The 15040-nt window shown below is 35.2% G+C and overlaps 1 protein-coding gene across 4 annotated transcripts in view; it reads left to right on the top strand.

The window, feature by feature from the left end:
* Positions 1 to 6251: 6251 nt before the first annotated feature.
* Positions 6252 to 15040, top strand: part of LOC117106039 (proton channel OtopLc-like) — a 15786-nt gene continuing 6997 nt past the window's right edge. For 2 of the 4 annotated variants that reach the window (XM_033247377.1, XM_033247376.1), the window contains exon 1: positions 6252 to 6450. In XM_033247377.1, coding sequence (XP_033103268.1) covers positions 6333 to 6450 — 118 coding nt within the window. In that variant the 5' untranslated portion in view covers positions 6252 to 6332. Of the gene's footprint in view, positions 6451 to 12954; positions 13158 to 15040 lie in introns of those variants that run through there. The other 2 variants (XM_033247379.1, XM_033247378.1) reach the window with 1 other exon arrangement.

Below are 15040 nucleotides of genomic sequence, written 5' to 3'. Positions count from 1 at the left end.
TCTGCTATACCTGTCATAGCACTGGAATCTAATAGGGGTCTACTGTAATTTCATTTATTATATACCAATATCCAACAATGAGATATTGTCAAAAGGTGGGTGGGTTCTCGGAATCTGGGATGCAATTTCATGCATTCTCCGGAGTTAATAACGATGGTAAAGTAGTTTTGTGACTGATGGAAAGACTAATGATCAAAATAAGCCTATCATAAATGAGACCAGAGCAAGGGCGCAGATCTTTTTTGAAAGGTGGAAAAGGGGGTGAGAGGGCATTCGTGAGTTCAAACCCATCTGAGCACCACCATGATGAGGTCCGAAAATTTTAAGAAATAGAACCTCTAGATGGCTGGAAATTGCATTCTTATATATATTATAATCCTTCATCATCACACCATCATTATCGATAGTCAAAATTAAGCTTCAACAAATTCCTCAAGAATTTTATCAGAAAACTTTAATAACAATTGTTTCATGGCATAACATCAAAATAATACTGCTGCAACACTCTTCATTTATATAGTTCATTCCAACAATTTTCAGGCATACACTTGGCAGAGGATTAGAAAGGTACTGTAGTCGGGAACAAGGAGCAGGCCTTTGCAAAAATGGGCCTTCCACTGGAAAGTTTTTGCTTTTGTAGATGCTCGGAATGCGCTTTCCTGCCTCTGGTCACTGTGATGGGGAGTGGGGCTAATAGATATTCACATAAGTGAGGATTTTTGAATAAGTCAAAATTATGCATAGCACATATGCTAGATGCTAAAGGGGTCTAAATTATGCCAGATAGCATAATTATGCCAGGCCTAGTCAATATGATCCACGTCTTCGCGAAGCCACTCTGCTGGTGTCACTAGTAGACGCATAAGGCAACCCTGTAAAAACCTGTTCATATTTTAGAATCAGCGATACATCGTCGATTCACTTGTTCATCATAGACGTTCACTTGTTAATTATCGACGATTCACTGTTTCATCATCAACGATTCGCTTGTTTCATCATCGCAGATTCACTTGTTTCATCATCAATGATTAACTTGTTTCATCATCGACGAGATCATTTGTTTCATCATCGATGATTTACTTGTTTCAACGATTTACTTGTTTCATTATCGACGATTCACTTGTTTCATCATCGACTATTTACTTTTTTCATCATCGATGATTTACTTGTTTCAACGATTTACTTGTTTCATTATCGACGATTCACTTGTTTCATCATCGACGATTTACTTTTTTTCATCATCGACGGTTCACTGGTTATCATCGAATTGTTGCTTGAATGACGTTCCATAGATTTCCCTGATGTTTCTCGCATACTGGTCTGGGCTTAGCCAACTGCCAACTGACTGACCTAGGCCTGTGATCGCTCCCATCAGTGATGTTCTCACAGTGGCAGTCTCGGTGCAACTCGTCAACTTACGTAATACAATAATATGGGATGTGTTTTGGTATCTCTTATACACTACTTTATCAGGAATAGGCCTAACCCCAAGGCTTAGCCCTAAAGTAGTTTTGCATGTCTATTTTATTACTTTTATAAAAAAAAATCTTAAAGTTTATAATCTATAGTATTAGTCTAATTATATCTCCTCGGAAGTGCTGCAGCGGTATAGAGTTCAATGTCGATCAAGTTGCAAGATATGGCAGCTGATTACGAGAACATTTTGACTGATAATTTAAAAGGAATATCAATAAAGTTTTAACTGATTGTTAAATAAATAATGCATACAGAAACAGAAACTCTATAAGTCAGGTTTTAGAAAATTATATAGAATCAACCTATAGAATTCTGAAAATTGTTTCTATAAACATTCTATAATTTTATATAAGTATTTTTTAGAATGTTTATGTTTTTCTATAAATTCTATAAAACAGATTTATGAAAAGTCCTATATTAATTTGTGTAGCTCTATAGAAAATAGAGATGTTTCTAAAGACACTGTAAAATCTCAATTTTCTATACAATAGTCTAAAAAGCAACTCCATGGTATAACCAATGTAAGAAAAAATAAGTTGTCCCTGTGTAATTTTTATTCCAAAATTAGGATCCCTGGAACATTATCAATTTATGGGGTCTACACAGAGTGAAATAATACATAGGCCTAGTTGGTCTTATTTTAGCGGTAGGGATTAGGCCGTAATCACAGAAAGAAATGAAAACAATTCAATGGCCAATACTACTAGTACTGCAATACTGTACTTATTCTGTAGATTTTCCAACCTAATCCCATGAACAAATTATCTTACAGGAAGAGAAAACGGGCCTAATTAATAAATTAAAATTACAATTTCTATTACAGAATGTTAAATATTTAATTAATTAAATGAAATAATTATATTAACTTTCCAATGTCTGTATTGCAATTTGTATTGTATAAAGTACGGTAATGTATTAAATAACACTTACGCCTATTCTTTAGTAATAGTAGCACACATTCTGCTTAGGCCTGAAGGCCTAAACAGTGGCTGCTCTGGAATACATTTTCTGGGCGGGGGATTAGCTGTCCAACAGGGGGCTTGAGTTTGTTTGCCTGAGGAGTGTTTGTTCCCCGACAAAATTTGTGGCTTGGATGTGTAGGCATATTTTATATCGCACTTGATCCCCCCCTTTTTTTGGTACGACTGCCCAACGAGCACGGCCGGGGGGCCCTTGACTTGTCCGATAGAGGTGGGGGATTAAGCCCCATTGTCCCCCGGCCCCTCCACTGCTAGGCAGACTGATGCGGGTTGCTGGAGGCACTTATCTAGGATATGCCTTTGCCTAGGCCTCAGACTACTGAAGACCGGGCCTCCTGGTCCGACCTAGCGCAGGCTTAGTATTAGAGGTGCATAGACCGACAAGATCGTCCATACTTTAGGCCCAATCGTCTGGAAATGGACTCGATGTCTCTTTGGCCCCCGATCGTCCATCACACGACCCGGCCGTAGCAGCAGCACAAACCTATAACCCGCCTGTTGATGTTTTTAGGTAGAAGGTCGGTATAATTTTTACATGACGTATTACCATAAAAGCCACGCCCCCTCGGCTGAACCCTACTGAATTGTCTTCGCGGCAGCTGAATGAGGGCGACAAACAAGTGTGCAGAAGAACGATTACTATTATTAGTACTCTTCTAATCAGTTTTTACACGTGTAGGTTAAACCCATATGAAACCGAAAAAAAAAACTATAGCAAATCATTACTCCAACATACACAATAATCAAAATAATATGATTTAAAACAACAATAACACCAAGTTTAAAAATGAGATGGCGTTATGAAAAAATTAAAATAATGATAATTGGACTGTACCTAAGAATAGTATATTATTATATTTACTACTTTAATTACCTTTCTGTTGGCTGCCAAAATTATGATGGATTTCAATAAAATATAAATAATTTACAAAAAAATTATTACTATCGTGAAAAACTTCCATCAGCACGGGTTGATTGACGCACACAGACTTAAAGAATTGCCAATAGTGAATTAATCTTTGTCTGGAAAGCGACAATAATTTTCATTTACCACATCACAGACAAGGTTACCGGGATACGACTTAAAATGTAAGCCTGTAGTTTATATTCCATTTTGATATACACAATCCACCTACTATTATTAGTAACATTGTATCGATTATTATTATTATTTTCCTTTATCCCAAAAAAGTATATATTGTTCGTAGCCTATTATGCACCAGTATTTTCTTAAAATTACTTCTGGTACTTTAAATTTATTAATTGTACCGTACTTGCAGAACTAATTAATTTTATTTTATTTTATTTATGAGAATTTATTTCATGTGTGGAAAATTAGTAAAAGAAACAAAACACACTGGTGAAAGACCATTGGCTTAACCAAGAAAGTAGGCTTTGCATGGTATGTATTGTGTGATAAAATAATGGAATTATTAATTAATATCTAATCTCATTAGTAGGCCCAAATGATTGTTTATATGAATATACCTCTAGATTTGTTATTTGTTTTTTGGTTTTTTTTTAAATCCACGTGGACTGTATGACAAGACTGCTGAAAGTACCGTAAGTAGTGTTGTTTTCGGAATACTATCGCTAATCATCGGATTTTCAGAATTAGTAGTAATCATGTAGTTAAGTCATGTTAGACGGTTCTTTAAATCTTTAAAGGTACATCACATGGCCTTGCTTTTAACCCCTACCTCGACCTACATCATCCAAGAACCCTGATCCTAGGCCTAATCCTGTGGTCGTAGGTTAATTATATTACACAATTAGAGAGAATGAGTGAGTCTAGGAAAGAGGAAGACAGACCTTGATGACGGAAAGAAGATACGATACTGATTTAACTCTTCAGACTTCATTATGTGATCATATTCCGTTACCTCTAATTCCTCTAATTCATAAAATTTTCAACCCTTGGCCTCTCAGGACATAGGCCTAAGTTCAACCCCTTCTCCAAGGGATTATAGGCTTAGGCCTACAGTATTTCTACAAATCGAGGACCGTGGTTTCAAAACTTGGTTTTATGGCATGTACGATAATAGGTTAGAGAGTGTATTATGAGATAACGTGGCTATAACTTTTTTTTTGGAAAAGAGTACATTATAAAAATATACACAGACACAAAATGAAAATATGTTCACATGTTGATATAAGACAGACGAAAGCTCGCAGTAAGTTTACATCAGATTTTGTTTGGCTCACTACCGGGAATTGATTAAACAGTTCTACAAGCAAACCAGATGAAACTATTCGGATATTCTCATGAAGGTTACAACTAATTTGCAGGCCTATTCTGATTTTATACTTATTTAACTGATACATTGATAACCCTATAAATGTTACACAATTTGACTAATAATGTTGGATTTTTAAGCAATTACGTATAGGCTATTCTGTCATATTTGTTAGTAGGCCCCTATTCAATTGTCAGTGAAATATCTTGTAATCGAAATGCAAATGAAAAAAGTTAGCCTCCTATTTTAAGTTCGTTGTCTCAGTTGAGTCATAGGAAATCAGTAATTATGGTAAACAAGGTGTTTCCATGTCGGACTCAACCATCTTATGAACGGGTGTCGAAACTAATACGCTTTAATCTTAATTCTACCATGGCCTAAGCCTAACATCAAAAGTAAAAATGTTAAGATGCTGTGAAATGTGTTTGGGGTGCACATTTTTGGTGCACATTATTTGGTTAAACCCGTTTGCTACCAGAGGTTGGCTACCGATGATAGTTGGAGTTTGGCATACCTGACCCAGTCGAGTACAGCACGGAACATTAACGGTCTTTCTGTTAATACCAATATAGTAATGCCTTTTGTTACATGATTTATATTCTTTTATACTATGCTATATTTTTTCTAGGCCTATATACTTGAAACTGAGCATTATTTCTCAATCAATCTCAGTAATGGCGTTAGACCTGTTTCAATTTCGAATATACGTTAAAATAAAGACTTATTCAAGTAGTTAAGTTATTTATCATAAATTCATTTGGGATAATCAACTAAGAAAGTTGACACCCATCTTAAAATAATTTTGAATGTACATTCTACATTGAATGTTTTCAAATACATAAGACATTATGTTGACGGAAAGCATAGATGCAATTATATGAAAACTTCCTTATAAACACGTTCATGATTTTTCTGTTCTTTTTTTCAAAAATCACATAATTTCTATTGACATCTTTTTCAAACAAGATTGTCAGGATTATTAAAAGTACTTTAACGGAAACATTTTCGACAACGATGGAAACATTTATAACCCTTATTAGAATTATATGTATATATAATATGTATTAGATATATATTAAAGGAAACGATTAGATGTGTCATTCTTCCAGCTAAGGGTAAATACGCCAAGCCAATCATCCAGTACTCGAATGATTCCCATTTGGAATAATTTAAGAAAGGATAACTTTCCGGTACCGAACACATGACATTCCAACCTTTAAATTTCGAAACTTATTTTTTGATAGCTAAGAATCAATGTAGACCTATAAGTATTTAGTGTCAATCTATTATTATTTTCTTATAGATTCGGATCATTAACATCTTTGTTATAGTCAATGCTGCTATTCTAGATCTCTTAGGAGACTGCAAGTTATGTATAAACATAATAATATGTATATAATGCACAAAGATGCAGTAACCGTTAGTGTAGTGTAAGCATGCCCGTTAAAAGTTTTATGTCAGTAGTCAATGCAAGATCTCCTACAACAGGTTATTGAGGATGATTCACGCAACAACGTCATCATCCACTGGCTGATTCTACTAAACGCCCGTTAACAGTCACAATTTATTTTAAATCATTCCAGCGACGCACACAAACAAACCTATTGCGGTATTTTGAACCGATGTATTCTCTTTAACAATGTACAATTACGGCTCCCATTCGTACGACTACAGCGGAGGTGGGGGTTACAATCGTAACTCTTTCGTCGAAACTGTCGGCAACTTCATTTCAAGAACTAAGAAGAATATGTCAAAAGGTAGGACATCGACAGATATTTATTCGATAATGTATTATTAACTTACGCAATGATGATAATCACTAATCAATCGTTTGTTGGTGATACCGTTACATAATTTTCCTTACTAATGAATAACTTAGTGAGTTGAAATATATAAACATTTGGTTCCACAATCATAATAATGGTGACGATGACTAATAAGGAATAGACTAAACATATAAGTGAGCCAGACGGACATATCTGCTGGGACATTCAATCGGGTGCGTGTCAATGAAAAAGTCACTTCAGGCACTTCGTAATTACAGTTGTCGAAGTAGTTGAACTTGCTATTAATTATGCTGACGGATGCACAGATATCTAGTTTTATACCATTAAAAATTCAGCGTTATTGGCCAACAGTGTGACTACTATGAATATTCTAAAATTTAAAAAATCTTTTATTTGCTTTACACACGTGGCCGTGGTGAAGAATTATTTAATATACAATGTAACTAAAAGCGGTGCAACTATATAATATATATATATATACATATATTCATATATATAGGCTATATATATTGCAATACATATATTTTATATATAGGCCTATACAGATTTTATAATAACCGGGGTAACACGCCTACGCCTTTAAAAGTAACTATCCAACGTAGAGTCATCACTCTTTAGAGAACAGGAGAAATTTAACAAAGATATCAGGCCTATTTGAAATCACCGAACGTCGTTCACAAAACACTTGTGGACAAGCGGTTTACAGGGGCGGATCCAGAAATGTCCAAAAAGGGGGGGGGGCGGAAGCGGGGGCCGAAAGTTGGGCCGATTGAGACAACACTGTCGTAGGGGGTCTGGGGCATGCCCCGCGAAATTTTTGTATTCTAGACGCCCGAACATAACATTTGAGGCATTCTGGGCTATCATTTTTCTCTTTTTCTCTCTTTTTTTCTTTTCTTTTTTCTTTTTTTTTACCTCCCAAAAGGGCTGTCTCTTATACACATCTTATATATATATAATATAGAATACAATATAACGTAACAGTAAAGAAACTCAAATACGTAAGATGTTGACTTTAGAAACACTAAAATTTATTAGGCGAATATTTCGGCTACTCCTGTTTGTCAACGCTTGACAAAAACCTTTTTGCATAAATCAATATCAATATATATATATATATATGTATATATATGTATATATATGTGTATATATACATCATTCATTAATTTTATTACTTAATTTTTTTATTTATTCAAAAATATTTCATAGTACAATAAACAGATAAGTTCTGTCGTCTTGTGGTAATAACGTGATTTCGCAACCTTACGAATACGAATACGTCATTCGTGCCTAAACATTCTTGACAATATGCCGCGAGCTGTGACTCTTGATTGATGCAAAAGGTTGTGATAAATTTGCTATTGTAGGTGAACAGTTGTCTAGAAATGTTGACGTAAACGTATCGTTATCGTTTTCGTAAACTTGCTACAAATGCTACAATTATACGAACGCTAAAGAAGAGGAATCTGCAAGTTATGAAGGAAAAGTCATCCCAACTGGGATTTAAGCCTGGGAACTTCTGCTGTATATTTAATACCTTCCATGCGTAAATTAATATATTAAATGATACTTCAAAGTCAAGGTTAAAGTTGGATAAGCATAGCCACGGGATGAGATCCCCTCTTCTTATACGCTTAATGATGCTATGATGACGCATTTTAGTACCGCCATCGGTAAAATGTGTTTCTATTTAAATACTTGTTAACGTAATGTAATTTATTCCGGACACATTCCGAGTTTTTCTATACCGATCAACATTTTCAATGAGGGACAGTATTTTGCCCAACCTATAAAATACGAAAGCACTGACGGCTGACTTTTCAGTGTTTCACGTGAGCATGTTACACGCAGATTGAGTCATCTTCCTCTGCTTGTCCTACTCTGGTCAGTAGCCTCACAACTTTACTATTTCCACTCTCCTGACAATTCATTACCCAATCACACTTAACCTCACGTTTTCTCGAGATGTAGACATAATTTAGAAAAATTAGTTTACTATTAGAATTGCAGACTTTTCAGACTTCATTTCCAGAAATGAACACTTCAGTGCTTTGAAATAAAGTTAGCATTAGCTGTAATTATGTGATCCCATTGTTGGCCTATAAGACCGTTATTTCAACCCACCAAAATAAAACTCCGATGCACTAACTTAACGCTAGTTATTTTAAACTTAGACATGCAGAATTAAACTAGGAGCAGAGTCAAAACTACATTTTGCGTGGTTTGTTCTAGCAAATTGTCGTATTTGACAAAGTGTACTTTGTACTGTAATATTGACTGAACTTGGAATGTTCATGTTTCATTACTCCACGAAGTAACACTGCCATCATATGGTAAACGTTTGGAATTTTCTTCACACTCTGCTTAGGCCTATTGGGAAAAAGGCTAGGCTTATATTGTGATATTCTATGTTAAAAGCTTCCCATTTACGGTTGACTGTATTTCATACTCATATCTATAACACCTTATGGTTGTTTAGTTAATTAATTATTCCCAAGTGTTATACTTATCATGCTATAATAATTACTGAGACAAACTAGAAAGTGAAATAGGCCCAGCAAGAAAAAAACAAATCAGATTAGGCCTATGTCGTAAAGGGAAAAACCTTGAAAAGACTTCCTATGAAAATTGAGGGTTTTTAGTGATCATCTGGAATACCAATGGACCTTTTATGCAGGTGCTACCATCTTTGGATATTAGGTAGTTTTCGCCGCACGACATTAACCCTAACGTTAACGGATGACGTCATAATTTCATCTTGCGTTGCGGAGTACGTTAATTTAAAGATGTTACGTGCTCGACGTACGTTAGTTACGGGTTTACGCATGCGTATTTCGATTTATTTACAAAAGGGGTGGAGCTATCGCGCTGCATGTTGGGTACTAACGTTAAATTTAACGTCGTGCGGCGAAAACCAGGCCTACCTAGTTTTCGCCGCACGACGTTAACCTTAACGTTAACAGATGACGTCATAATTTATTCATTTTGCGTTGCGGAGTACGTTAATTTCTGGATTTTACGTGCTCGACATACGTTAATTACGAGTTTGCGCATTCGTATTTCGATTTGTTTACAAAAGGGGCGGAGATCGCGTTGCATGTTGAGTACTAACGTTAAAGTTAAGGTCGTCGTGCGGCGAAAACTGCCTAACCGTCGTGCGGCGAAAACTCCTATTGTTGCTAAGGTCCAATTGCGTACTAAGCGTAAGGTATACACGTGACGTATGTGGTTGTCGGAAGTGAGCTTCTGGCCCTGTTCTGATTGTTCGATTAAGTTTGAGACCCTGGAAAGTCCATTTTTAGTTTTGAAAATGTTGACTAATCGAGTTTCAAATATTTTGAAAATTTAAACACAGGCTTAGGCTTACGATATGAAAATATGACTTACATTTCTATTCTAATTTATATGGAAATCGTCTGAATGTTTTGTGAACTTTCATAAAATTTGAAACAGAGCTTTTTATCAGCTAATCAGACGTTAGGTAAATGTTGTCAAAATGGTGTGAGATTGCTTGCCTTTATAATTTATAGGACAAGGCTAGACCTTGGATTTTCCGATATCAGTTAGTGCCTCCATGGTTAGTGATAGGCAAATACAAGGTTGAATGCTGTGTCAAGAATGAAGCGAATTGAAACATATAATACATAGCCCTAAAATCAAGAGCAACCACTCACCTGTCCGCGCGTTCCTCCACGCTTAAATACGGTACAGGCAAAAGTTACTACATTGGGTGTTTTTGCAGAGCTCATAAGATAGAAATTTTTAAATAATTAGGATGTTTATTTGTACAAAAAAATATTTAGAATGTTTATTTGTACAAAATTAAAAAAAGGCCTATCTTAAAATTTGAAGAAAAAAAAAATAATTTCTTAAAATTGAGGAAAAAAAAGTGATGACCTAGACGCGATTCGAACACACAACTTTAAGTTCTTTAGAACACATCGTCAACCGACCGCGACATCCATGTTACGTGCCCTGTTAGTGGTAATAGCAGTAATGTACAGTCTTGCTGAAACCCCTGTTGTGTAGGTGTCGGGGGAACCATGGAGTCCAACTTAAAAAAGGGCGACGAACGTTTGTTGAAAATCACCTCTAGTTTATGTGTACACAATTTCCTGCACGTCCGTTAAAAACTTGGGACGCGGGACGCTTTAAAAATTTTGGTAACATGAACAAGACAGCAGTGAGGCTCTGGGGTCAGCGCCTTGCGCGGATCCAAAATTAATATACTTTTTTTTAATCAACTTTTGAAACTTTGGTAATACTGTAGCCCCACAGATTTAATCTCTGTCACACTGTCAATATTTTTGTGGCAAATTTGTGAGATGTGCCCATATATGGCATGATTTTGTGATATGTGACATTCACTGTAAACATAATCATACAAATATGCTATTCGGTCAGAACTTTTTGTTAAAGTATATATTGGTAATTTGAGATGTGTACGTACTTCTATGTGTATTGTGAATTAAACTTTTTTGGCAATATGGTAATGATATTAAGAATAATTAAAAACAAAAAAATAATAATAAAAAGTACTATCTTACTGTCAATAATGCAAGTACTAGAAAAAAAAAATTATAAACTAAAGAATTTTTACAATAAAAAAATTTTAGGACAATGATGTTATCAAAATGCCAAATAGTTTTTGTTTTAGCAATTCACTTTGAAAGTATTCAATATGTTTGTTTTTTCTTTAACACCAGTTGATTTAACATGATAGGCCTATTGCTTACTTATTTTTATTCTGAAGTTTATTGTTAATACCAAATACTTAGTTTATGTAAATAATTGGAAAATAAAAACACAAATAATAAAAAAAAATTAGGGCATGATGATATCCCAACCAAATATCGGTATATCCAATTTTTTTGTTCACATAATATTGCATAGGTGAGGACAGAGCTTTTAAAACCTTATTGAATATTTGTTGTGTGCTTTGATGTCGTTAACAGATACCCACAGTTTGGTGGCTACTATCATGGAGTAAAATGCTACTACTTTGGTATACCATGGAGGTATTATAATACCTCCATGGGTATAAACTCCAGGTTTTGCCATTACCGTACATACACACACACACACACACACAGACGTATCCAAGGGGGGGGGGAGCCGTGGGAGCCGCGGCACCCCCCCCTATATATTCAAATTGAAGTGCGAGAGTGTAATTTCCGGCCGTCTAGAAATGCCCTAATCATAAATTTTCTTACCTCAGCCCCAACCATGGTGGGGCTGAGGTGAGTGGTTCCTCAGTCTATGAATGTCCCTCCCTGGTTCACCTTTCTTTTGAATTCCTGGATCTGCCACTGTTGATTTATTATATAATTATTTTTGCGCTTATTTATAATGCGTCTATTGCAATTTTCACTTTATCCTGTCAAACAGTCCTAAGAACGTTCAGAGTGCGCTACTTCACAGGGGGATTCCCCCCCCCTTGACCCCGCCGAGTCCTACGTAATTCGCATAACGGCTCCCCCTTTTCAAAATCCTGGCTACGTCCCTGCACACACACACACACACACACGAAGAGACTATAACATTGTGATATTTTAAGAATAAGCACCGTGTGAATATGAACACTAATGAAAAGCGGATATCCCACATGAGTCATGTGTTCGTCTTAAAACCTAACGGTCCAATATTGTTATTGAATGCACAAGAACTACGGACTATAAACTACCATCACGTACGGTACTATTTCCATACCGTAATAGATACAGTACCATTAATAGGCCCAATTAAAACAATACCAATGAGGGTTTTCATTAGAAACAAAGCTTAAAGCTTTTAGTCCAATCAGGGAACAGTGAAATTACACTGTTCCCTGGTCCAATAAAACCAATAATTGCCTACTGCTGCAGAGAAACATCTTATTGTTGAAAATCACGAGTATAGGCGCTGCCCACACTAACAAATTTGACAAATAAATTGTGATAGGCCTATGCCCATATTCGGGTGAATTAAGACATAATGATTCCTATTACACAAATTTGTCACATACAAATTTGTTAGTGTTGACAACTTTATACATCACGAATTAAGTATAATATACGCGACATGTAAGACACGAGAAATATCATAATTGAATATCACGTGTCTTATACATCACACATTATTATACGCGGCACAATTTTATGCAGGAGTTTCCATTATGAAGCAAAATCTAATTCTGAGACAAGTGGTTCAATATCTTCCCCACCACACCCACATAAAAGTATAAATGTTTGATGATGATATTTAGCGTAGGCCCTACAGTAGTAATTTAAAGGTATGCCTATGCCTTTGTCATTGAAATAAAAAAAAAACGGAAGCTCGAATCTTTCTATCAACCGGATGGAAGTTTGCGCTACCTGCCCGAAATTAGCGCTACTTCGGTAATAAATATTGCATGACGAAGCCGGAACGTTTCAATTTTCTTACTAGGATACGGGAGTGGCCTATTCGCACTCTCTTGTAACGTATCGAAGACATTCTAGATTATGTAATTATACGAGCTCTTTCAGCTCCTGAATACGTCCAGGTGGAACCGACGACGGTTCACGATTATACTGCTGCTTTAGATACACTTTACTAATTTGAAATTATGTCAAGATTTTCTGATTGGTTCCGCGATAGTTATTACAGGGTTACCAAGCAATATTGTCACTATGGCGCTGATGATATACCGGTAAAATGTGAGTAGAGTCTTATTGTAATATCGCTATTTTTTTAAAGAAACGATTTTAAAAAATAACTATTACCGGTATGAAGGAATCAGTTGTAGGTCAAATCCATTACACTTTCAATATTGAATTGCTTATAGGACCTACAATAGAGTGACGGCCATGCCAAAATTATCAAATATAGGCTCAAGTTCATAATAGTTCCGTATAACTTGTAAATATTTACAAAATTGATGATTTGTAACGCTTAACACTATGCGTATGATTGTCGAAATCGAACTTCTCCAGTGGCGGCGCTAATGGGGGGGGGGGTGTGGTGAGCTAGACAGGGCTACAGCCCCCCCCCCCCTTGTCGGGGAGAAAAAATAGAAAACAAAAACACAATTAGTCATGAAAGGTCAATTAAAAACATTCAATGCTTTCAATGCCACATTTTTTTCAAACACTATTTTAATACTGTGCATTAGTCATGGTATAAGCTTAGGCCTATACTGTTTCGGTTAGACGGAAATAGGCAAATCACAGTAGATTCCGATCTGCCATATGCTTTTTGCTGTATTATTTAGGTCATGTGCAAAAATCAATGGTTCGTTTTAATACGGGTTCGTTTAATACGTGTTCCTTTTGACACGATAGGCCTATTCAATAGATCTTTATTAACGCAAGGGACTATTAAAGGGAAAGCGAATTTATAGCATTCTATATTATACACATTAATGTTTCTGGAGCTACCGGTAATGACCCCTTTTCTGTAAATGTATCCTTCAACTTTCAAATTATATAAATTTACCATTTTGAAAGGGCAACATAAAACCATAAAAAAATACACATAATCTTGTATTAAAAATCTTAAGATGTAGCTAGCTATACGTATCATCATATGACATCATTAATTTTACTAAAACAACTTTACAGAAACAAAACAATGACAAGACATTTTAGGCGACATAATGTGACACTGATTTGACCAAGTATACGCCTAAAGACGAAGTCGAAGGGCTTCCCTTATTAAACCTAAAAGCCAGTCATTAGAAAAGATGAACTCATTAAATTAAAAACGTCATACACAAGTTAACAATGGAATATTTATGATGTCGGTCAGAAGCCGAACATTTACAGGTCTAATTAGTCTTTCATTTCTTTTTCACAATTCAGATTTTCCTTTTACATACAGTAATTAGAATGATCAAGATGTTAATTATGTGTGGACATTTTAATTGTATTTTACAGTGGTTTGGTCTAATGCAGTGACATTTATGACTTGGATTTTTAATGGATTCCTCAAATCTTGCTACTTATGGCTATGATATGAAGATAAAATAAACAAAGAACTACAATGTAAAATGTAATAATTTAATAATAATAACAATAATATTCATATCAAATAGTTAATTCCATGAGTTATAATAATAATAATAATAATAATAATAATAATAAAAATAATAATAATATGCAGATAACCGTTTTCAATTAATGTTATAGATAGTACAAGGAATAGAGATAGGCCTAAGTAAACTATAATACGCTTGTGTCCTTAGAGCGACCTACGTCAAATCGACCATTATCCTCTCTGACTTATCAACTAAAGACATGAGATTTCAATTTCAATTTCGGTTTTGGCGACTTACAGTGTACTTCAATTTTACAATAGAAAATTAAATACAGAAGAGAACAGGTCACCGAGCAGTAAGGGAAACGCATCATTCGGAGATGTGGAGAATTTGTTCAAAATTATTTTAACTTAAAAACAAAACATGGACGATGAATATTGAAGCATGAATTCATAGACCATAAATTAAAATTTCTGCCATTAACCTATTTATTTATTCTTTCAGTCATTCATCAATTCATTGTTTATTTATTCTGTCTTATATGTTATCTAATCTATACATAGG

The sequence above is a fragment of the Anneissia japonica genome, unplaced genomic scaffold (assembly GCF_011630105.1).
Source record: "Anneissia japonica isolate Jap-2015-1 unplaced genomic scaffold, ASM1163010v1 scaffold284860_len1800451_cov186, whole genome shotgun sequence".
NCBI classification, from domain to species: domain Eukaryota; kingdom Metazoa; phylum Echinodermata; class Crinoidea; order Comatulida; family Comatulidae; genus Anneissia; species Anneissia japonica.
This window is presented reverse-complemented; position numbering and strand designations above follow the sequence as displayed.